We start from the raw sequence: 25,567 nt of genomic DNA on the forward strand, positions 1-25,567 counted from the left end.
ATGATAGAAAAGGTACTACTTTTTTTTTTATTACAGAGCCCTCATCCATGCACATAAAGAAAAGGGATAATGTTATTTAAACAGTGGGCCAGATTCAAGAAGCAATTGCGCCCGTGTAACCATAGGTTACACGGCGCAATTGCTTACTTGCTCCGGCGTAGCGAATGCTCCTGATTCAGGAACATCGCTACGCCGACTGCAGCCTAAAATCTGCGCGGCATAAGGCTCTTATGCCACGCAGATTTTAGGCTGCATTCTAGCGAAAACCGCTAGGATCGCGGGCAGCGCAAAAAATTTGCGCGGGCGCAGGGCAAAAACGCTGCCCTGTGCCTGCGTAATAAAGGCGCAGATTCTTATTGAATCTGGGCCAGTGTGTGTTTAGGATCACTTTAAAGTGAATGTAAAGGCAAGACCATTTCTAATTTTAGATAGAATGCTGAAGGCTAGACCCACTGTCAAGTTTTTAAATATGTCTGTTTTTTAGCCATGGAGATTACCTTCTATTAATCTCAAAGTGATTCTAGATCCTCAAAAAAAAACTGAATCATATACAGTAATATATGTGCCATCTTGATTGATTCCATTTCTCATTTCCCTGCATTCAGCCATCCACTGTCCTGACAAGTTTCATGGACACCGTGCAACTAATGCTGAAGGTCCGCCCAGTCTTGCTACCCATGCTCTGTGATTGACAGCATTGATCAAGCAGGCATTGTAAAGGGGGAGTGTCTAAACTAAAATCTTGCCCCAATGATCCCCTTGCCCGTCCCCCCTTCCCAATCATACACATCAGTTCCTGGAGCTTTACACACAGTGCAGAATTCTGCTTAGGAAATGTGTCTCTTCTCCCGAACAGCTTCCTTCTGCTGCTGTACATCCAGCAAACAATTTGGCATACCCCGGGTCACATTAGCCAGGCATATAGCTGGGAAACTGTTGCACATCCCTAAAAAAAAATGACAGACAGAAGAGAGAACTCCTACTACTTAGAGCTTAAAAAGGTAAAAGTCTCAGCAGAAAGGCCACAGTCAGGGCTGGAGATGTCTGGGCTTCCTAGGTAGGGAGGGAGTAGCAGGTAGTAGACAGGTGGATCTCGACAAATGCTTCTCATGAACACAGGTGGAAGGACCGAGTCTCTTGTCACAGGGAAGGATTTATCTTCTATCCTAGGGATCACTAGCCCTGTAAAATAGTCACAGCTAAAATCCCTGCAGCTTACTCCCTACAAACAGGCCAGAGACACAATCCATGAGAAATCCCATCCTCCTGCTGGGGAAGATCTACTCCAAGAGAGCTTGAGGTTCTAACCCTAACCTGATGTATGCAATAGATTTCAGTGAACGGCATCAGAATGGAGTGTGCCACAGGTTGGGGGGGGGGGTGTGTGTGTGTGTGTGTGTGTGTGTGTGTGTGTGCGTGTGTGTAGCATATCTAAACCTAAGCCTCAGCAAGTTGTGGTGGTGGGGTTGTGTTAGTGGGGTTCACGGCTATGGAAGTGTGCATTTGCAAGACAGCTGCGGCCAGCAAAGGTAGGATGAGAGCTGGTGGCTGAGGTGAGCTGGTATGTATACTCCCATTATGTGATGAGCACTAAGCCTAGTACACACCTCTGACAGCTGAGATCAGAGCCGCTATACTAACAATCCAATTTTTTGCTACAGCAATATCCCCTGCTATGCTATTGTTATCGGACAGGCCCCCGCCAGAACACTCCAGTCAGCGCTCTCAGCCATTGGCTGGGCGCGCTGATCGGGAGCGGGTTGGCAGACCTTTTCCGGTCATGAGCCTTTAACAGAAGCCGGCCGAGCTTCTGTCGGACTGGAGTGCCATACACACAGGCCAAATGTCAGCCGGGTTCTATTGAACCAGCCGATGCCTGCCGACATTCGGCCTGTGTGTACTAGGCTTTAATTGACTTCAAGGACAGTATGTGACATCATGTCTCAGCCTACCTCTTTCTCACAGCAGTGCCAAGATGATGACTCACATGAATTCTGCACACTAAATCTGGTCATACACTGACCATACAACTGACTTTTGTCAAAGGCGCCTACTGGAAAATCGTTGACTGAACAGCGGCTGCATTCAATTAAATGCAACCACGGTTTAATTATTTTGACAGCCAGCAAGGCCAACTGTCACAATACAATGGCCACAGCAACAGATTCATCCCTCGGAATATGGCCAGGTTTAAGAGCACCCAAGTGACACAAACAACACTATTTACTATTATGAACAGCTTGATTTGAAATAAAATAAACAAATGAGTTATCACCGAAATAAGTGGCGAGGGTTAATTTTGCAAATAGGACATTTGTTCCAGTAAAGACAGGCTTATGCCGCGTACACACGATCGGAATTTCCAACAAGAAAAGTTCAATGTGAGCTTTTGGTCGGAAATTGAACTTCATTTTTTTCGGCTTGCTGTAGTGTGGTACGTCACCACGTTCTTGACGGTCTGAATTTCCGACAACATTTTTGAGACCGTGTGTGTATGCAACACAAGTTTGAGCCAACATTCCATCGGAAAAAAATCCACGGTTTTCTTGTCGGAAATTCTGATCGTGTGTATGCGGCATAAGAGGGGAATTCCCTTTACTTTGGAAGAGATTTCCTTTGACTTTATGTTACATCAGGGCTCGACAAAATCCGGGTGCCTGGTCGCAATAAGTAATTGAGGCAGCGGCTTTGCGGCCTTCACAGAAGGCCTAAGCTATCTTCTGTGATCTGGCGGCATCTTGTGGTGGCCGTTGGCATTACAAGTAGTTACATTACAAGTAGCAAAACAGCAGTTCTAACGTGTTTTTCACAGTTTTCACTGCCATCTCCTTCCTGTAATTAGAACCCCCAAACATTATATATATTTTTTATTTTAACACCCTAGAGAATAAAATGGCGGTCGTTGCAATACTTTCTGTCACACCGTATTTGTGCAGCGGTCTTACAAGCGCACTTTTTTTGGGGGGGAAATAAACTTTTTTTAATTAAAAAATAAGACAACAGTAAAGTTAGCCCATTTTTTTTTTATATTGTGAAAGATAATGTTACGCCGAGTAAATTGATACCCAACATGTCACGCTTAAAAATTGCGTCCGCTCGTGGAATGGCAACAAACTTTTACCCTTTAAAATCTCCATAGGCGACGTTTAAAAAATTCTACAGGTTGCATGTTTCAAGTTACAGAGGAGGTCAATGGCTAGAATTATTGCTCTCGCTCCACCAATCGCGGCGATACCTCACATGTGTGGTTTGAATACCGTTTACATATGCGGACGCTACTCACGTATGCGTTCGCTTCTGCGCGCGAGCTTGGCGGGACAGGGTGCGTTTTTTGGCTCCTAACTTTTTTAGCTGGCTCCTAGATTCCAAGTAAATTTTTCAAACCCTGTGTTACATCACCAAGACAGGAAATGAAGGGAAATCACACCAAAGTCATACAGGATAAATACATACAGGAGTTTTAACTCTTCATTATACTATTCAAAACAGGAACAAAAAAAAATAAAACAATTTTGTCTATACATACGCTTAGATTATTATTTCTCGAACTATACACAGCATTGCCCTTTTATAAAATGTTCCATATATCTTTGTAAAGAGTTTTCATACCTGGTAGGCTCTAATTAAGGATTGCACTGCCAAATGGTCCTCCACTAGTTTCTCTGCTTTGGCTGGCGCCATATTAAGGCCTTGACTGCGAATGACTGAAGCTTTAGTCTGTAGATCTGCTTTTTGCATGTGATTGGCTTCACCAGTAGCTCCAGGATCTTCTTTGCGAAAAAAAGCATCCCAAGACTACACAATAAGGAGCAAAAACAACAATTGTTAGTTTATCCGGTGTACGTAACCTGTCATTGCTTACTTATTCAATTCAAACGATTTGAAATTGTATGATATATGGCACCTTATTAGAAAGGAAAAATAGAAATGCAAGATTTTAGCAGTTCAAGAAAAATATTAGAGAAAGATGTATGATGGAAACTAAGGTTTTTGCTTGTGTTTAACAAAGCACGTCAATAAAATTACTACTGCTTGTAAATGTTAAAGAGTGTACTATTGATGTCTTTTCTCGGGAAGCTATATCATAATAAAGCTGTCCATTATGAAAATTACACAAGAGCAAAATTCAAAAGCATTATTGGTGACAAGTAAAATCATCGATGACTCAGCATGATTTAAATGTAGATGTAATGTGTATCTACATCTGCAATGCATTAAGATGATTAAAAGATTAATTTACATATACAATATTGAACAGCTTTAATGATTTGTAATACTTAAAACATGTAGATATCTAGGAGCACAGAAAAAATTGACCAGATAATATGATTTTATTAAAATCCCATATCTAAACCCAAGAACAAAAATTAAATATATTACAGGTTACCAAGTCCTTAGATATAGTGGCTGAATTTGTTCATTTTTTCTGTTTTTTTTTCCCCCTTTATTTCCACCTGGCAGTCTTGCATTACCTGCACTGAGTGACAACACTCGCTCACTATTCTGTATTTTATGGGAGGAGCAGCTTTGTCACTCTAGGATAGGTTTGTTTGGTAGGACTACAGAACACTTCCCCCTTTATAACATAGCAGGAACATTTTCTGTAGCCCACAGAGAGCACAGGAACCAATGTAAAATCATAACAGTCAGTAGAGGCAGAGAGAATAGAGTTATCAGCTTACTAGATTTTTGGTAGGATCAACAGGCATTTTTTGTACTCAAATATATAAAAAAAAATACCAAAAAGAAAGCAAAATACAAGATGTTCATTGTTGGGGTTTCATACAATTTAACCAGGCATTTTAGTAACTTTTTTTTCTACTGGATGTAAATGCTGGGTTAATATTCATGCTGCAATGATATTGGACGATAAGAGGTAGGGTCTAGTTTATCTTTTTCCTCCTTATGGATTACAACAATCGTTGCCTCCATCATAGAGGAAGGGAGCTGCCCCTCCAAGAAAGCACTTTTTAAAATCTGAAGCAGTTCTGGTAGTAAGATTTCACTACTGCGTTTGTAGATCTCTATTGGGAGCCCGTCCGGGCCAGGTGATTTATGGCTGGGCATCCCTGCTACTGCCGACTGTAGTTCTTCCAGTGTAAGTGGGGATTCCAGTTTTTCCCTGTCCACTTCTGGGAGAGCTGAAACTGGAATTCCCTGAAAGAAGGCCTCCATTCCTGAATCTCCTCCCCTAGACTTATAGAGGGATTTATAAAAGCCATGAAATATTTGTCTTATCTCACTACTATCAGTGGAGATATCGCCTGTTGAGGCCTAATTGCCGAGATATTTGAAGAGGGGGAATTGGCCCGAGTCAGCAAGACAAAACTCGCCCCACCTTCTCCCCCTCCCCAAATTGGGCTTGTTTCTGGAATATTCGATGGTTCTCTGCCTTTCTCATGGTGGCCATCTTATAGGCCTTCTGTTTGTCGAGCCACTCTCTTTGACTACTTACGGACGGGGTCTCAATATATCTTTGTTCAGCTACCATCACTTCACTTCTAAGATCCTCTTCCATGCCCTAGACTCCCTCTGCAATCTTGCCACTTTCTGGATCAACAAACCCCTCAAATAGGCCTTCAGCGAGTCCCAGACCACTCCAGACCTTGCCGAGCCTGTATTTATTTCGAGATATTCTTTCAAGCTGTTCAACATTTCCTGTGGTTCACCCAATAGCTCAAGCCAGTATGGACTAATTTTCCACTCTCTTTGAAGGATATTCTTGCTCCTCCTAATAACTAGGTCCAATGGTGAGTGGTCTGAGACCCCCCTTGGTCCATATTCTATCTCCTTGACCATACCCAGAGCCAAATCGTTGCCCAGGGCCATGTCGATTCTGGACAGGGTTGCATGGGAACTAGAGAGACAGGAATACGAGGATGACGAGTGCGCCAAATGTCCTTAAGTCCCATCTCATCCAGGAATCGGGTCAATCGGCTCCCTTGTTCTATATTTGGTTCATGTGCAGAGGGGAATCTATCATAGGCTCTGTCTAGCACTTCATTGTAATCGCCTACTGCTATCAGGGGAGTATCGGTTTTATCCAGCATAAATTCCACTAGTTTCTGTAAGACATCGAACTTGAATGGAGGGGGGATGTAGATATTGGCAAGAATATAGGGCTTATTTTCAATAGAGCAAGCCAAAAATACATACCGACCCTGTTCGTCTATCCAACTCCTCTCGCAAGTAAATAACACACCTTTCCCTACCATTATGCTCACTCCCCTCGAATATGAGGAGTGTACAGAATGGTAACGAAATGGAAATTTTCGAAGGCCCAACTGGGTCATTGTATCCTTGGTTAGGTGTGTTTCCTGTAGGCAGAGTATCCCTGGCCCCCCTCCTTCCATTGATGCTAACACCAGTGCTTTCTTAGTAGGGTCCCCTAGCCCCCGTACATTCCAAGATCTAATCCTCAGAGCCATGGACTAAATAAAATAATAATAACATGAAATGAGATAACACCATATAAGACAGCCACCTTTTTTTTCCCTCTCTCCTTCCTTTTCTCTCCCCCTCAACCACTTTTTTTTCCTTTTTCCCATCTTCCTGTTGCTTATCAAGACCAAGACCTCTCCTCTTTTCAATGATCCCCCAAAATCAATCAATCAATCAATCCAATATCATTGCTTTGTACAGACGCAAAAATTCTTGCTAAAGTACTGGCAAACCGACTAAAAGGGTGCATTGAGAGCCTTATCCACTCTGGATCAATCGGGTTCATTCCAAACAGGTCAACCAGCATAAACATCAGAAGGGCCTTCCTAAACATACAGATCCCCACTGACAACGAGGGCCCCAGAGCACTGTTGGCCTTAGACGCAGCTAAGGCCTTCGATAGCATTGAGTGGCCATACCTATGGAAGGTATTAGAAAGCTTTGGATTTGGCCCCTTGTTTATCAAGTGGGTCCAACTCTTATATAGCGAACCACGAGCAAAAATCAAAATTAACGGTGGAGTCTCAGACACATTTAAGCTCGAGAGAGGGACGAGACAGGGTTGCCCCCTTTCACCGCTCCTGTTCGCACTTGCCATGGAACCTCTTGCCATCAAAACTAGACTAAATAAAGACATACAGGGGTTTAGAAGGGGTTCAGAGGAAGACAAGATATCGCTCTTCGCGGACGATGTCCTGTTCTTTATAGGGAATGTGGATAGCTCGTTGACCACAGTGGTCCAAATGGTCGGGGAGTTTGGAAAGTTTTCGGGACTAGTGGTTAATTGGGATAAGTCGGCCCTACTCCCGATAGATCCGTTGGGGGACCAGACAATAGCCGAAATGCCCCAGCTGAAAATTACAACAAAATTGAAATACTTGGGGGTTTGGATCACTAGCGAGGTCAAGGAGTACACCAGTAACAACATTGCTCCACTATTGTTAAAATTGAAACTAAAAAAAGATATCTGGAGCCGCCTCCCCCTCTCGGTAGCCGGCAGATGCAATTTGATAAAAATGATCTGGCTTCCCCAGTTATTATATGCCCTTCACAACTCTCCAGTCTGGGTGAACCAAATATGGTTTAAACGAATGGAGACACTGTTTAGGGAGTTGTTGTGGAAGGGAGGTCAGGCCAGAATCAGACTTCAGACTATGCAACTGCCGGTGAAGGAGGGGGGGATGGAGGTCCCACACCCGAGAACATATTTCTTGGCATGCCAACTACAGCACATAGTGGGGTGTGGCTCTCAAAACCTGGGTAATAATAGTTTTAAATTAATGCTATCAAGGGCTCCACATACGATCCTAATAGAAGCCCTAGAGGCAAACTCATTTCACTATCAATGCCCAACTGTAAAGCTAATTAATAAAAGTATGGCATGACTACGAAAGCTTTGTTGGGATATACTGGTGTAACTGAGTTTGCCCCCCTCTGGCATAATAAGAACTTAACAGAACTTAGGGACATAGAAATTCCTAAAATTTGGGAGACCCAGGGGATAACACGGCTATTACACATGTATGAGGGAAACCTTATTAAAACTTTCTCGGAATTGAGAGATGAATTTAACATACCAAATAAGACATTCTTTAATTATTTACAGGTTAGGCATGCTCTCCAGACTCAGTTCAAGACCTATCCGATGGTTAGGACTCATACCCCTGCACTTCTCAAATGATCCAGACTAAACATTACAAAAAGGTCAAATCTCTGTACTATATGACAAATTGGGGGCCAAATCCATAAGTCAAATCGGGGTGTCTAAGAGCCGAGAAAAGTGGGAAAGAGACATTGGGCTATTGACCCCGGAGAAGTGGAATGAAATCTTATATAGAGGAACATTGGTGTCAATCGCCCCAGCTCAGAGATTGTCCCACTTATTTCTACTCCACGGGTCTATAATACCCCTAAAAAATGTTTGCACTAGGTTGGAAGCAAAGCGATGAAGGCCCCAGGTGTAGGGCAACAGGGGACCTTATACATATGTTCTGGAGATGCCCCCAAGCTCTTTGATATTGGACAGCAGTTATAATCAAGATCAATAAGATCTTCAAGACCTCTTTAGAGCCGGAGGCTAGAACTTGCCTGCTGGGTGATATGGAAGACCATAGAATCCACGCGGAGCCATGGAAAGTGTGCTAGTGCCTATTCCAAGATCGGAAGCTAATAGCACAGAGATGGCAAGCGCATGTACCTCCAACAGTTGAGAATTGGGTTGAAACAATCAATGCTCTGATTTGGTGCGAGAGGGTAGCCTTTATTAAACAAGGAAACTACAACAGATTTAGAAGAGTGTGGGAGCCTTGGCTGATAGAAATGGGAGTCCCCTTGGAGAGATAGCCTATGTATAGAGTGTGTAAATACCACTATCTCAGAGGCTGGTAAAGCTCTCTAACGACAAAGAGAAATTAAGGACATCTCTGCACTCTCTGCCTTCCGATCGACTGGATTCTCTTTTATATGCCTCTGAGACTCCACTTCCTCTTTTTGCCCTCTCTCCTTCAACCAACTAAAAATTAATTAGGATGAAGATACCTACTCCTATCTCTCTATAACATTGGCGGGGGGGGGAGGGGGGGAGAAGAGAGGGAGGGGTGGGGGTAAATCAATGAATTTGAATTTAAATAATGCATGTTTGTTTATTTGAACTAATGTAACTAGATTAAGCAATTTTATACTACAGATATGTAAGCATATAAACCTGTATTTATGTATATATTTTTTTGAAAACAATAAAGAGAAATTAAGATAAAAAAAATATTCATGCTGCAATGAGCTGCCAAAAAATGCTACATGCGCCTATATTGTTACATTTTACTGCATTAGTGCCGGTTCACACTACCGCGACTTGGGATCCAACTTGTATCGCCCCAAGTCGCGCGACATGAGAAAAGGTTCCTGTACTACTTCAAGGCGACTTTTAGGCAACTTGTACCCATTGATTTCAATGGAAGTTGCCTCCAAAGTCGGATCACATCTTAACTGAAGCAACTTTACAGGAAAAGAAAATAGTTTACTCAGGCAAAACCACTCCCTCCCACAGAGCTGATTATTCTGTGATTGGCCACAGCCAAAGTTGCCTGTCCTGGAGGCAACTTTAAGTCGCGTTGTAAGTTGCTCCAAGTCGTGCTGAAGTCGCCTTGCAAAGTCGCTCTGTAAGCCAGATTGCCCCTAAGGCTTGCTGTTTTAACTTTAGATAGTAAAACTTCTCTGCCAGTAAATACCTTATATTCCTGCTTCTTATCTGGTAAAAAGGCCTAGGCTTATGACGTCATGCATAGCTCTCTCTCTCTCTCTCTAGTGAGGGTTTAGGAAGGGAGAGGGGGGGGGAGTCATACGAGAGCCAATGAGAGCTGCAGAGCTGGAAGTGTGTATCTGTGTAAATCCAGGAAGAGAACAGGCAGCAGCTTCAGCTGCCCACAGTATAATGGTTGCAGTCAGACTCAGTGGAGAGAGATTTTCGAAGCATATTTGGCAAGTACAGAATCAAAGGATATATAAAATAATATGCAAAGTGGTTGGAGGGAAGCTTTAGAATGGCAAAGACGTTTTTATTACAAATGATGTGAGAAGACTGTGCGGCATAGAGAGCAGACATTAAAAAGGAAGTAAACCCTGATGGGTTTTACTTCCTCTTTGTTTCCCTGCAAGGGTAAATCATAATGGGCTACTATGCATCGCATAGTAACCCATTATGTGTCACTTACCCTGAATCCGAAGCCTGCGATGTCCCCGATTTCCTCCCCTCCACAAAGTGTCCATCTTTCGCCCTCTTCCTTCCGGGTATAGCCGCTCCGGTGCTGTGACTGGCCAAAGACGCGATGACGTATGCGCGTGGGAGCTGCCAGTCACGTCACAATCTGCTTTAGAAGCAGCACGATCGCCATTTCTAAAGGTTTCTACAGTGCACATGCACCGTTGACATCGGCGTCCGTCTCTTTTGCAAATATCTCCTAAACCGTGGAGGTTTAGAAGATATTTCGAGCACCTACAGGTAAGCCTTATGCCGCATACACACCATCACTTTATGTGATGAAAAAAAACGACATTTTCTGTGAAGTAAAAAACAACGTTTTTGAAACTTCAATTTTCAAAGACGAAGTTGCCTACACGCCATCGTTTTTTCACAATGCTCCAGCAAAGCGAGGTTACGTTCACCACTTTTTTCCATTGAAGCTCGCTTCATAACTAGCTTCTGGGCATGCACGGGTGTAAAAACGTTGTTTTAAACGTCGTTTTTTGATCCACACGGTCAATTTCTGTGAAGTAAAAAACAACGTTTTGAAAAACGACACATAAAATTGAAGCATGCTTAAATTTTTTTTGTTGTTTTTCACAAGACATAAAACGACGTTTTCCCCCACACACAGTGATTTAAAGTGACGTTTTTAAAAACGTCGGTTTCTTTCATCACATAAAGTGATGGTGTGTACGCGGCATTAATCTAGGCATACCTGGAGGTAAAAGTGGTTGTAAAGGGTTTACAGCCACTTTAAATTGCAATGGTGTGAATTGTTCCCAAAACAGTAAGTTTGTGTTCTTTTTATTTGCCACAAATGTTAATTTCATGCAAGAAACATGTGCTGAGGAGAGCATCGGTTTGACCAGTCAAACTGGCAAAGCCACGCATTGTAAATATTTTGATTCTTTTCAACACACATGCAAGTTCTTTTACAAAGGAATTTTACCGCAAATTTTTGCTGGACATTCATCCATCTATATGTTACGTAATGCACACATTCATTTCAGGACATTTACCCTAGGTACCCATCATTTTCAAACTGGCTTCACCTATCATAATAACTAAGAATCATCCACAGCCAATCACATACACCATAATGGAAAGATTACAAAACCAAACAAGATTCATTCACCATATTTAAATGCAACAAGATTCATCCATAGACAGCCGCATAGAACATAGCAGAGAGATTCCAAAAAAACAAACAATATTTGCCTATCAGCCAACGCATTACACATAGGATGAATCCGATTTAAAAATGGAGGGCAAATAGACTTAAAAATGATGAGTAGGTAACTAATTTTATTCGAAGATGGCCAAATAGAGGAATTCTAATAACAAACAAGATTTGCCCATTTAGATGGGCTTTTGAACTAGGTGATGAGGGGAAGGGTCCAGAGGTAGAGATAGTCAGCGCAGAACATATTCCAGAGGGTAGTATTGGGGGCATTAGTGGTAGGTTGACTAAAGCACATAAACCTGAGGCAAGTATAGTAACAAGTCCTATTTGCAACCTCGGAACACTCAATAAGAAAACAGTATGCGACCAGTCTAAACTACATGGCATGTTCACCAATGCCAGGAGCCTGGCGAACAAGATAGGGGAACTAGAGATACTGTTGTACGAGGATAATTTAGATTTTGTGGGAATTTCAGAGACTTGGCTCAACAGCTCATGATTGTCTGGCAACCATTCAGGGGTATTCCCTTTATCACAGGGATAGAGAAGATAAAAAAGGGGGAGGGGTATGCCTGTATATCAATAATATTGTACAAGTGAATGTGAGAGATGACATCACTAATGGAGCAAGGGAGGCGGTGGAATCCTTATGAGTAGAGCTCCAAAGGGAGGAAACTAAGGGGAAGTAATACTGGGAGTATGCTATAGGCCCCCTAACCTGGGGAAGGAGGGGGAGACGGACCTCCTTTCACAATTTGAATTGGTGGCAAGGATGGGAAGTGCCATCATAATGGGGGATTTTAATTATCCAGACATAGACTGGACGGAAGGAACGGCACATTCGTCTAAGGCTCGCCAGTTCCTGAATGTCTTGCAGGGCAATTTCATGGGTCAGATGGTAGATGCACCAACTAGAAACAAAATGTTACTAGACCTACTGATTACCAACAATACAGACCTGATCACGGATGTGGAAATATGGGGCACTTTAGGAAATAGCAATCACAGGTCAATTACCTTCAGTATAAATCACACAAACAGGAAACATAAATGGAATACAAAGACACTGAATTTCAAAAGAGCTAACTTCCCTAAACTACGAACCTTGCTAGAAGATATTAATTGGGATAAAATCTTAGGAAAAAAGAACATGAAGGAGAGATGGGTTAGCTTTAAGAGCATATTAAATAAGGGCATTAGCCAGTGCATCCTATTGGGAAACAAATTTAAAAGACCAAACAAAAAAGTCCTGGGTAGCTTAACTCCAATGTTAAACTGCATACAAAAGCAAAGGAGATGGCCTTTAAAAAATACAAGGTTGAGGAATTATCATCAGCATTCAAACTTTACAAAGAATGCAACAAGAAATGTAAGGGTGCAATCAGAGCGGCTAAGATAGAACATGAAAAACTCATAGCGGAGGAGAGCAAAATAAATCCCAAGGAATTCTTTAATAATATAAACAGTAAAAGAGTGAGGAAAGACTATATTGGCACCATATAGAATGAGGAAGGGAATCTGGTTACAAAGGATGGTGAGATGGCGAAGGTATTGAATGTATTCTTCACAAGGGAATTGGGGGGCTTCAGTAACCAAAACTGCAGTGTTTTCCCTCATGACACATCACCCTCATGGCTAACAGAGGACAGGATTAGGAATACAGTTGAAAAACATAAGATTAATTAGTCACCGTGACCCGATGGCTTGCACCCGAGGGTCCTTAGGGAACTGAGTCAAGTAATTGCCAGACCATTGTTCCTAATTATTATCGACAGTCGACTGACTGGAATGGTACCAGCTGATTGGATAAAAGCCAATGTAGCACCAATATTTAATAAAGGGCCAAAATATATTCCTGGGAATTACAGACCAGGTAGCCCAACATCAATAGTATGCAAGCTCTTGGAAAGGATGATAAGGGACTATATACAAGATTTTAGTAATGAAATGGTATCATTAGCAGTAATCAGCATGGATTCATGAAGAATCGTTCTTGACAAACCAATCTATTAACCTTCTATGAGGAGTTGAGCTGCCATCTAGATAAAGGAAAGCCTGTAGATGTGGTGAATCTGGATTTTGCAAAAGCATTTGACACAGTTCTCTATAAAAAAAAACGTATTCTCTCTGGAGAAGAGACGCTTGAGGGGATATGATTTAAATTTACAAATACCATAACATTATTCCACGCAAGAAAATGTAATAAGGCATGTGGCCACTCATTAAAATTAGAAGAAAAGAGGTTTAACCTTAAACTGCGTAGAGGATTCACAAATACACCACCAGTAATTTCTAAGGTTTTGGGTAATTACCCACAACAAAATTATCATGTAAATATGTTTAATATTGTTCTTGTTTAGGTTTTCTGAGATACACTGCTCAAAAAAATTAAAGGAACACTTTTGAATCAGAACTCTTGGGATATTGATCTGGTCAGTTAAGTAGAAGAGGGGGAGCGGTGTATACAGAGGGTTGTTATTCAGTTTCAGCTGCTTTGCTGTTAATTGAAATTAACAACAGGTGCACTAGATGGGCAACAATGAGACGACCTCCAAAACAGGAATTTTTTTCCCTATCTTTTTTGACTGTTTTTCACTAGTTTTGCATTTGACTAGGGTCAGTGTCACTACTGGTAGCACGAGGCGATACTTGGACCCTGTAAAGGCTGCACAGGCAGTCCAACTCCTCCAGGATGGCACATCAATACATGTCATTGCCAGAACGTTTGCCTAGTCTCCCAGCACAGTCTCTAGAGTATGGAGGAGATTCCAGGAGACAGGCAGTTACACTAGGAGAGCTGGAAAGAGCCATAGAAGGTCCTTAACCCATCTGCAGGACCGGTATCTGCTCATTTGTGCAAGGAGGAACAGGATTAGCACTGCCAGAGCCCTACAAAATGACCTCCAGCAGACCACTGGTGTGAATGTCTCTGAACAAACAATCAGAAACAGACTTCATGGGGGTGGCCTGAGGGCCCGACGTCCTCTAGTGTGCTCTGTGCTCACTGCCGGACACTGTGGAGCTTGATTGGCATTTTCCATTGAACACCAGAATTGGCAGGTCCGTCACTGGTGCCCCATGCTTTTCACAGATGAGAGCAAGGTTCACCCTGAGCATATGTGACAGACGTTAAAGGCTCTGGAGAACCCGAGGAGAACTTTATGCTGCCTGTAACATCGTTCAGCATGACTGGTTTGGTGGTGGGTCAGTGATGGTCTGGGGAGGTATATCCATGGAGGGACGCACAGACCTCTAAAGGCTACACAATGGCACCCTGACTGCCATTAGGTATCGGGATGAAGTCCTTGGACCCATTGTCAGACCCTACGCTGATGCAGTGGGTCCTGGGTTCCTCTTGGTGCACGACAATGCCCGGCCTCATGTGGCGAGAGCATGCAGCCAGTTCCTGGAGGATGAAGAAAACGATACCATTGAATGGCCGCCACGCTCACCTGACCTAAATCCAAAAGAACACCTCTGGGACATTATGTTTCGGTCCATCCGGTGCCGCCAGGTTGCACCTCAATCTGTTCAGGAGCTCAGTGATGCTCTGGTCCAGATCTGGGGGGAACACCCAGGACACCATCCGTTGTCTCATTAGGAGCATGCCCTGATTTTGTCAAACATACATACAAACACTTGGGGGCCATTTTGAGTTGTTGCAATGAAATTTCAGCAAAATGGATTAGCTTGCTGCATATTTGTTCCACTTTGATTTTTGGGGTGTCTTTGAAATCAGCCCTCTGTAGGTGGATCATTTTCATTTTCATCAAATGATGTGCCATCCTTTCATTCCTAACACATTACCCAGTCTATATAAGTATAGATATCCAGCATGAGATTTTTGCCCGTTGAGATCTGATATGTTTTCAAAGTGTTCCTTTAATTTTTTTGAGCAGTGTATATTAAGAACACACGTTGTTTGGTAACATTGTTAGAAAAACATATATATAATAATTCTACAAGATTATTCAAATCATACATTACACTTGTCACTTTAAAGATGTACTAGACAAATGACACTACAAGGCTATCCTGACAGTTTTCCCAACTAGAAATTCCATTACAAGTCTGGTCCTCATCAACTCATGATGAAGCCTGTCATAGTAGGGGAACATCACTGAGTAATACTGCTGCGGGTATTGATTATTTGTAAAAACTGGAATTCTCTTGAAAATAGCAGATATTTTTTAGTTACTTAAAACAAAATGTAGAGATAGCCAAGAAAGAAAAAAAAAAAACAACACAACACACACACCAATCTAGGAAATTGCAGAGAAATATTAAAAGCATTTTTGTTGCATAGGCATATTTCAGTAAGTTAGCAGTACTTTTAGCACTATGTGACTTTCATTGCATTTTAGGACCTCCCTAATTAGCATTTGCTAAACATATGAAAGACATTTGGTCCAATGTGAAAGCTGTCTCAATGCAAAGCTTTGTGCTATTTACAGTATATGCAAACCTTCCTTCTCTTTTCCTTAACCATCTAGCCTCCAGAAGGTTTTATCCCCGTCATGACCAAGACATGTTTTGCTATTCAGCAATAGGGATAAGCCAGATGTTCACCTGTTCGCCGAATAGTGAACATTGTGCGGTGTTCGCAGCAAATTCGAAAGCTGCGGAACACTGTTTAAAAGTCTATGAGATAACCATGAAAAATAAAAAGTGCTCATTTGAAAGGCTTATATGCAAGTTATTGTCATAAAAAAAGTGTTTGGGGACCTGGGTCCTGCCCTAGGGGACATGTATCAATGCAAAAAAAAAAAACAGCAATTTTTTTCGGGGGCAGTGATTTTAATAATGCCTAAAGTGAAACAATAAAAATTAAATATTCCTTTAAATATCGTGCCTGGGGGGTGTCTATAGTATGCCTGTAAAGTGGCGCATTTTTCCTGTGTTTAGAACAGTCCCGGAGCAAAATTACATTTCTAAAGGAAAAAAAGTAATGTAAAACTGATACAGATAAAACTCATTGAAAAAAAACGCATGGGTTCCCCCCAGTCCATTAAAAGGCCCTTTGGGTCTGGTATGAATATTAAGGGGGACCCCGAACCAAAGTTTTTAAAAAAAAATTGCGTGGGGTTCCCCCCAAAATCCATACCAGACCCTTAGCAGAGCACGCAACCTGGCCGGCCGCAGAAAAAGAGGGGGGACGAGAGAGCGGGGGACATAAATTTGATGATGCGGAATGGTCAAGCATATGGTCTGCAACTAAATCTGGATCTTCTAATGTTATCACGGTGGAAACTAAATATAAAGTTCTCACTCAAAGGTATTTAGTTCCTGCCAGGATAGCAAAATACGCTCCCAATTATCCTGCAGTTTGTTTTTGTGGCTGTTCTGATGCTGGTACATATCTTCATATATGGTGGGATTGTCCAGTAGCGCAAAAATCTTAGAAAGCAGTCATCGACTTGGCTTCGAAGGTGCTCGAAACTATACAACTGGATCCTACTACAATCTTTGGTTATAGCTGAAATTGTTCACACAACCAATAGAGCCCTAGAACATGTTAAAATGGAAGCCATTGAAAATGATAAAATATATAAAATTTGAAAAACTTTGGGTTAAAGGGGTTGTAAAGGTAAAAAAATGTTTCCCTAAATAGCTTCCTTTACCTTAGTGCAGTCCTCCGTCACTTACCTCATCCTTCCATTTTGCTTTTAAATGTCCTCCTGCTCGCCCCCTCCCCCTCAAGAGGCTTTCTCCACACCAGGGAGAGAGCCTCGCATTACGGTGTGTAGTTACAGACAGAAGAACAGGAAGTGAGGATTTCTCAGAAGAAATAAGGACATTTAAAAGCAAAATTGAAGGATGAGGTAAAGGACGCTATTTAGGGAATTTTTTTTTACCTTTACAACCCCTTTAAACATAGTTTACCATCAGATTTTGATGACACATTACTATTTCCCTGGTAACATTACCTCATTTACCATATCTACACTCTTACATTCAGTGGGAGTCGCACTACCTCTATGAATCTTACCTTTTTACTCTTATGCCTTGTACACATGGTCGGACTTTTGACGGTGCAAAAGTCCGCTATTAGTCTGTCGGAAGTCCGACGGAAAGAAAGAGAACAGATTCTCTAAGGTCCATCGGACTTCCGACAAAAAAAGTCAGATGGAGGCTACACACAGCTGGACTTTCCGAGAAAAAAAAAAAGGCGCGTGTACGCGACATTACTCTACGTTTTCTCTTTTCCTTCTCTTTTCTTTACTTTATACTCGATTTCTGAGTCTTCTGGTTTACTTTCTTCTTTCTTTTGTATTATACTTTTTCCCCTCTCCTTCGCTCGTATGTGGTACTTACAGGGTCAATTTACAAGAGGGATTATACCTCTGATTTTTTTTTTGGTCTAGTAATCACCATGCCTGAATATTGACCAACATAATATTTGAGTTCTATGTGTCTTTTGCATCTTATGTACTCAGTTATGTTACTTTTTCAATTTGTACCACTATATATGTATTCCTAAGTTTGTTTATCCCTACTTTGTTTAACCTCTTGCCGCCCGCCCGCAGAATGTCTCCCCTGCGCGAATTGCCGTAGCAGTACAGTGGCCGCTTTAAGGGGTATAGGGGGCCCGCCGCATCACTGAGGAGCCAATGCGTGTGCCCAGCGGCCGCAATGTCAGCCGGGCACCTGCGATCGCTCCTGACAGAGCCAGAATGGGATGAGCGCGTTCCTAGTATAAAGGGATCTGTCTCCTCCCCCAGGCAGTCCCATCCCCCCTACATTTAGAGGGAAAACATTTAACACCTTGATCGCCCCCTAGTGTTATCCCCTCTCTGTCAGTGACAGTAATCAGAGGCTATTTTTAGCTCTTAACGCTGTATAAATGTCAACAGTCCCAAAAAGGTGTCAAAAGTCCACCTCAATAAAAAAATAATAAAAAATACCATAAATCTAGCCCCTATTTTCTAGACGCTAAAAGGCCTCGTACACACGATAGGTTAACCAGAGGACAACGGTCTGATGGACCGCTTTCATCGGTCCAAATCGATCGTGTGTAGGCCCCATAGGTTATTTAACTATAGGTTAAAAAAAAGCCAATTTGCTTTAAATTTAACCTATGGATTCCTAACCGATGGGAAAAAAACGATCGTTAGTAGGCACAACCATCGGTTAAAAATCCACGCATGCTCAGAATCAAGTCGACGCATGATTGGAAGCATTGAACTTCGTTTTTTTCAGCACGTCGTTGTGTTTTACGTCACCGCGTTCTGACACGATCGTTTTTTTAACCGATGGTGTGTAGGCACGACGAACCATCAGTCAGCTTCATAGGTTAACCTATGACAACTGTCCTTCAGACCGTTCTCTTTGGATGGACTGATCGTGTGTACGAGGCTTAACTTTTGCGCAAACCAATCAATATATGCTTATTGCAATTTTGTTTTACCAAAAATATGTAGAAGAATACATATCGGCCTAAACTGAGGAAGACATTGTATTTATTTATTTTAATTTGGGGATATCTATTATAGCAAAATGTAAAAAATATTGTGTTTTTTTTTTCAAAATTGTCAGTCTTTTTGTTTATAGCGCAAAAAAATAAAAACCACAGAGGTGATCAAATACCACCAAAAGAAAGCTCTATTTGTGGGGGGGGGGGGAAGAACACAAATTTTGTTTGGATACAGTGTTGCACCACTGCACAATTGTCAGTTAAAGCAGCGCAGTGCTGTATCGCAAAAAATGGCCCGGTCAGGAAGGGGGTAAATTCTTCTGGGGCTAAAGTGGGTAAAACAAATTTGACAAGAAAAAAAAACTTTTACAATTAGTTTAAAGCTGAACTAAAGTTGTTTCTTGCAAGTCTTTTCTGTCACAAAATTCCTTGCTGTGTAAGCTTTCAGCATCTTTCAAATGGCAAGAGTTTAGTAAAGTTTGGGGACAATGTAACTCATGGAAGGGAAAGCTTTCTCAGGTAGGCGACAATAAAAAATTCCTCCTGTATAGATTTCTCAATATTCCTCATTTCACAGTTCGGATATAACCTAAATAAACTGCAAGAAACCATGGGCATTTCTGAAAGTAATCTAGATGGACTGGATAAAAAAAAAAAAAAAAAAAATCTTTGTGAAAAGTAGTATAAATAGTCCATAAAACAGTGAGGTGTTCAAAGTCCTTCAAAATGGCTTTTCTGGGAAAAATATACCAACCAAACATTAACCAACAGAGCTGTAACCTATAAAAGTTGTTTATGATTAGCAGGCTTTCATGCACTTACTGTAATTACTGAGCCTCCCGCTCTGCAGCTAGGGACTCACGATTTAAACTGCTTATGTACAATAACAGTGATTAATGAGATGAAAGAGTGAAGCAGCACAATCCTCTGACCTCTTACTTCTCATTCTGCTGCAAAAAAATAACTTTAGGTCAGATCAGCACATATGGAGTATACATAAGCCAATTCATGACACATCCATTCAAAGGAATGTATAGTATCTACAATGTTTAAAAAATAGATGTAGTAGAAAAGATTAAAGCGGAGGTTACGCCAATTTTTTTTTTTTTTCAAAAGCCAGCAGCTACAAATACTGCAGCTGCTGACTTTAAAAAAATGGGCACTTACCTGTCCAGCGCGCCCGTGATGCCCTCAGCTGAGGACGAGCAACCGCCCATCCCTCGGCTGCACCCGCCGCGATCCTGGGTTAGCCACACCCCCTACAGTAAAAAAAACAGGAACACTTAACACCTTAGCGCTCCCTAGTGATTAACCCTTCACTTCCATTGTCATTTTCACAATCAGTGCATTTTTATAGCACTTTTCGCTGTGAAAATTACAATGGTCCCAAAAATGTGTCAAAAGTGTCCGATGTGTCCGCCATAATGTCACAGTCACGAAAAAAAAAACGCTGATAGCCGCCATTACTAGTCAAAAAAAATAATAATAATAATAATAATAAAAATGCCATAAAACTATCCCCTATTTTGTAAACGCTATAACTTTTGAGCAAACCAATCAATATACGCTTATTGCAATTTTGTTTTACCAAAAATATGTAGAAGAATACGTATTGGCCTAAACTGAGGGAAAAAAATGTTTATATATTTTTTTGGGATATTTATATAGCAAAAAGTAAAAAATAGATTTTTTTTTTTTTTTTTAATTGTCGCTCTATTTTTGTTTATAGCGCAAAAAATAAAAACCGCAGAGGTGATCAAATACAACCAAATTAAAAAAATATTTGTGGGAAAAAAAAAGGACGCCAATTTTGTTTGGGAGCCACGTCGCACGACCACGTCAGTTGTCAGTTAAAGCGACGCAGTGCCGAATCGTAAAAAGGGGCCAGGTCCTTTACCTGCATAATGGTCCGGGTCTTAAGTGGTTAAAAACCAGCTACCAGATACTGCAGCTACTGGCTTTTAATAAATGGACACTTACCTGTCCTGGAGTCCAGCAATGTCGGCACCCGCAGCTGATGTTTCCATCAGCTGTTGGGTGCTGCCGCCGCCATTGCGAGTAAGGGTATCCGGCAGTATAGCCTTTTGGCTTCACGCCGGGAATCCTACTGCGCATGGGCAAGGCCCACTCCTCTCTCGGACTCCTGGAAGTGGGAAAGGATACCCCGAAAGGTGCCAATTGTGACACCGGAGGGGGGGGAGGAATCCGATGAGTGGAAGTTCCACTTTTGGGTGGAACTCCGCTTTAAGAAGCCATAGTTGTTCATTACATAAAGCCTCCTGTTTTTTCAGTGCAGCACAATAGTGGTCCATTACTGCTCTTTTTTACAATGCATGTCTGTGGGACTGAGAACCAACAAAAAACAATGCACTCCCTTCGTGGTAGACACCGTCTTTTTAAAAGCTGTGAAGCAGACAGTCCACACATTTCTTCTGTGGGAATTTTCTGCCAGCAAGATCCAGCGTTCATACACCAATACTGTGGGCCAGATCCACATACATTTAGATCGGCGCAGCATATCAGAGATACACTACGCCGCCGTACCTTACCTGGCGTAAATTCGAATCCTCAGCGAGTTCGCGCCGTAAGTTACGGCGGCTTAGTGTATTTCTGGTGGCGGATTTGAAATTGGGCGGGTTGGGGGCGGGTTTCATTTAAATGAAGCGTGTCCCCGCGCCGAATGAACTGCGCATGCGTCGTCCCGAAATTTCCTGCCGTGCATAAATGGTCTTAGACGTGAGTTACGTCCATCCCGATTCACGGACGACTTACGCAAAAAAAAAAAATCTAATTTCGACGCGGGAACGACGGCCATACTTAACATGGCAATTCTATCTATATGCCGCAAAATACCAGTTTTAACTATATGCCAGAAAAAGCCGACTACAGACGACGTTAGAAAATGCGACGGCCGCGGGTACGTTCGTGGATCGTCGTAAATCGCTAATTTGCATACCCGACGCGGAAAACGCCACCCAGCGGACGCCGAAGTATTGCATCTTAGATCTGAAGGCGTACGAAGACGTACACCTGTCGGATCTAACCCAGAAGCCGTCGTATCTTGTTTTGAGGATTCAAAACAACGATACGACACGGGAAATTTGAAAGTACACCGGCGTATCAGTAGATACGCCGGCGTACTTCGTCTGTGGATCTGGCCCCTTGTGTGTAATAACCCGAACAGTTGTTTTATGCCATTTTGTGTAGTTTTGGCTTTTTGTTTGGGATCATTATCTTGCTGGAAGACAAATATTCTCCCTAAACTCAGGTTTCTTTCACAGCATCAGGTTTTTCACAAGGATTCCCTGTTATTTGACTGCTTTCATTCGATCGAGTAAAAGCCTTTCAGGCTCTACTGTAGATAAATATCCTTACAGCATTATTCTGTCACACCATACTTTACGGTAGGGTTGATGCAATTATGATCATGTACAGTATATGGATTACATTTCACCTTACAGATGGTTACAATACATGGCAACATACCCAAAGAGTAATGTATCCCTGGTGTCTGTTGCATCACCAGGGATACATTACCCTTTGGGTATATTGATATATATTATACCTCCCAACTGTCCCGGATGTTGTGGGACCATGCCAGGCTGTCAAATCCTAGAGTCCCGAGGATATGAGCTGAAGTCCATGAGCCCACTGCCAAAACAAGTTCTAGTAGTGGGCTACACTCCGTGGGATACAATGTGTACTCTCTCAAACCCAGTGAGGATTCCTGCATGCATGCGCTCTTGCTTCTCCCCCTTCACTTCAATCTTCTTCTCAGTCATTATTTGCTAGGACCATGGGCATCTTAGCAACTGACGACGTGCTTCGCAGGTGCCCAAACTGGCGCCCGACTCTGGCTCCCCTCAAATATCCACCCGCATTTCCCCTCCCTGCATCTGCACCCTCAACAATAACCCCCTCCCTGACTCTCCACCATGTTAAACCATGTGCCTTAAGCCCCTCCCACTGTTAACATTCTGACCCACCCACTTCATGCTTACGCCTCCTTCATTCTCAAGTTCTAAAGTTGGGATTTATGTATTATGACCATCTGTATGCTACTTATGAAATAGATGCGGTCTGCTTACTTATATTTGTAGCTGATATTTTTGGAGGTTTATCACCTTGAAACCCTTCTTGGATGCATGTCCTTTAACTAAACATTCTTTAGGTAAGATTGGTGGGGGACTGTGTCTTGCTGTTCCCCCCACAGCTTATAGGTTTTTTTTTTAATTGGGATATTTATTATAGCAAAAAGTGAAAAGATAGTGTTTTTTTCAAAATTGACGCTTATTTTAAATTTTGTTTGGGTACAAAAAAATGGCATGGTCATTGAGCAGCCACATTTTTTTTTTTTTTTTTTTGTGAATTAAAAGCTTTAGTAGCACCTGCTGAAATCAAAGCCAAAACTATTTTGTTTAAAATTGTGGATAGAGTAGGGAATAATTAACCCACCACCCCCCCCCCCCATCCTTTTTTTGCCATCTGTGGTATCTTCCATTAAAAGGAATTTTATGATGGAACAAGGACAATGGCAGAGATAGCTCTGGTTTATTTTATTAGCAACAGGAAAACTGGCCCCAAAAACCATTACCATAATTTACCACCAAAGGATAACCCAAAATAAATTCTCCTGTTCCTGACAATCGCAGCAATACCACAGAAGAAGCAGTAAACGATCTTTGGTGAGCACCTGGTCTCTTCGCTGGGAGTATGCTGTATGTAGGCAGAAAAGGGTTAACCTAAAAAAAAAGTTTTGGCTTTAAAATATGCACAAGTGAATGTGAGAGATGATATCACTAAGCGAGCAAGGGAGGAGGTGGAATCCCTATGGTAGAGCTCCAAAATGAGCAAACTAAGGGGAAAGTAATACTGGGAGTATGCTAGAGGCCCCCTAACCAGAGGGAGGAGGAGGAAACAAACCTCCTATCACAATTTGGATTAGCAGCAAGAATGGGAAGTGTCATAACGGAAGGAACTACGCATTCCTATAAGGCTCACCAGTTCCAAAATGTCTTGCAGAACAATTTCATAAGTCAGATGGTAGATGCACCAACTAGAACCAAAGCATTACTAGACCTACTGATTTCTAACAATACAGACCTGATCACGGATGTGGAAATACAGGGGGCAATTTAGAAAACAGTGATCAAATGTCAATTAGCTTTAGTATAAATCACACAAATGGGAAACATAAGTGGAATACAAAGACACTGAATTTCAAAAGAGCCAACTTCCCTAAACTACGATCCTTGCTATAAGATAATAATTGGCATAAAATCTTAGGAACAAAAAACACAGAAGAAAAATGGGTATGCTTTAAAAGCATATTAAAAAAAAGGGCATTAGCCAGTGCATCCCAATGGGAAATAAATTTAAAGAGCAAACAAAAGTCTTGGGTGGCTTAACTCCACTGTAAAAATGCATATAAAAGCAAAGTAGAAGGCCTTCAAAAAATACAAGGCTTAGGGATCATCATCAGCATTCCAACTTTACAAAGAATGCAACAAGAAATGTAAGGGCGCAATCAGGGTGGCTAAGATAGAACACGAAAGGCGCATAGTGGAGGAGAGTAAAAAAAATCCCAAGAAATTATTTAAGTACATAAATAGTAAGAAAGGGAGGTCATATTGGTCCCATAAAGAATGATGATGAAGAGAATCTGGTTACTAAAAATGGAGATGGCGAAGGTATTGAATTTATTCTTCTCAGTCTTCACGAGGGAATCGGGGGGCTTCAGCAACCAAAACTGCAATGTTTATCCTCATGACACATCACAGAAAACTCCCTCATGGCTAACAGAGGACAGAATTAGAAATAGACTTGAAAAACTTAACATTAATAAGTCACCAGGACCAGATGGCTTGCACCAGAGGGTCCTTAAGGAACTCAGTCAAGTAATTGCCAGACCATTGTTCCTAACTTTTACTGATAGTCTACTGACTTGAATGGTACCAGATGATTGGAGAAAAGCCAATGTAGCACCAATAATTAAAAAAGGACCAAGAGAGAGGCGCATGCATAGAGGCTCTTAAGATGGCCGCAACTCTCTAGAGCTCCGCTTCACCACGGCCCAGTGAAAGCCTGCTGTAGCCTTCAGAGCGCCCACACGACTGCTCCACTGGGACGAACGAGCAGGGGAACGTTCAGGGAATGGGCGGATGTCCTCAGCATCTGCCAGGAGAAGCCTCGCCTGCCAAATGAGCTACGCCGCAGGCCCGCTCAGCTACGCTAAAATGGCGGCCTCTCCACGAGGAAGAAACACAGACACTGCAGCCTAAAAGTCCATAGCAGATCAGGACGCTGCTCCACCGTTCTCCCGGGCAGGAACATTCAAGCATGTCGCTGGTGGACTAACAAGTGCTTGTTTCGCATAGGCAACTTCCTTTCCCTGTCGGGCCCCTTAAGCCTGCAGCACTGTAAAACAGAGTTAGAAATGCCCAACTTGGAAATTTTGAGTTTCTCTCAAAATTGTCCACTTCCTTAATTCTATTTAGACTAATAAAAAGGATCCACCTAAGATTACTCATTACGAACGATGGTGCGCAAACATTATGGATCAGAGAGAAGGTATTTCGCTGCCAGGGAGGGCAATCCACCATACAGTATGCCCGGACCTGGGAGACGGACATGGGAATATCTTGGGAACCAGCTGTGTGGTCACAGGCTTTTCAACGATCCTACAAAGGTATTCATAACGTCTCCCTGATAGAAGCAAACCTCAGAATTAGAACTAGGTGGTACTACGTCCCCTCTAGGTTGGCAATGATCTACCCAAAGAAGTCTC

General features: G+C 42.1%; 1 protein-coding gene across 3 annotated transcripts in view; it reads right to left on the reverse strand.

Annotated features, from left to right (window-relative positions):
* Positions 1–25,567, reverse strand: part of OGDHL (oxoglutarate dehydrogenase L) — a 235,821-nt gene that overhangs the window by 158,346 nt on the left and 51,908 nt on the right. For all 3 annotated transcript variants that reach the window (XM_040320732.1, XM_040320735.1, XM_040320734.1), the window contains exon 3: positions 3,610–3,795. In XM_040320732.1, the coding sequence (XP_040176666.1) occupies positions 3,610–3,795 (186 nt within the window). The remainder of the gene's footprint in view (positions 1–3,609; positions 3,796–25,567) is intronic.

This window comes from Rana temporaria, chromosome 8 (genome assembly GCF_905171775.1).
Source record: "Rana temporaria chromosome 8, aRanTem1.1, whole genome shotgun sequence".
NCBI classification, from domain to species: domain Eukaryota; kingdom Metazoa; phylum Chordata; class Amphibia; order Anura; family Ranidae; genus Rana; species Rana temporaria.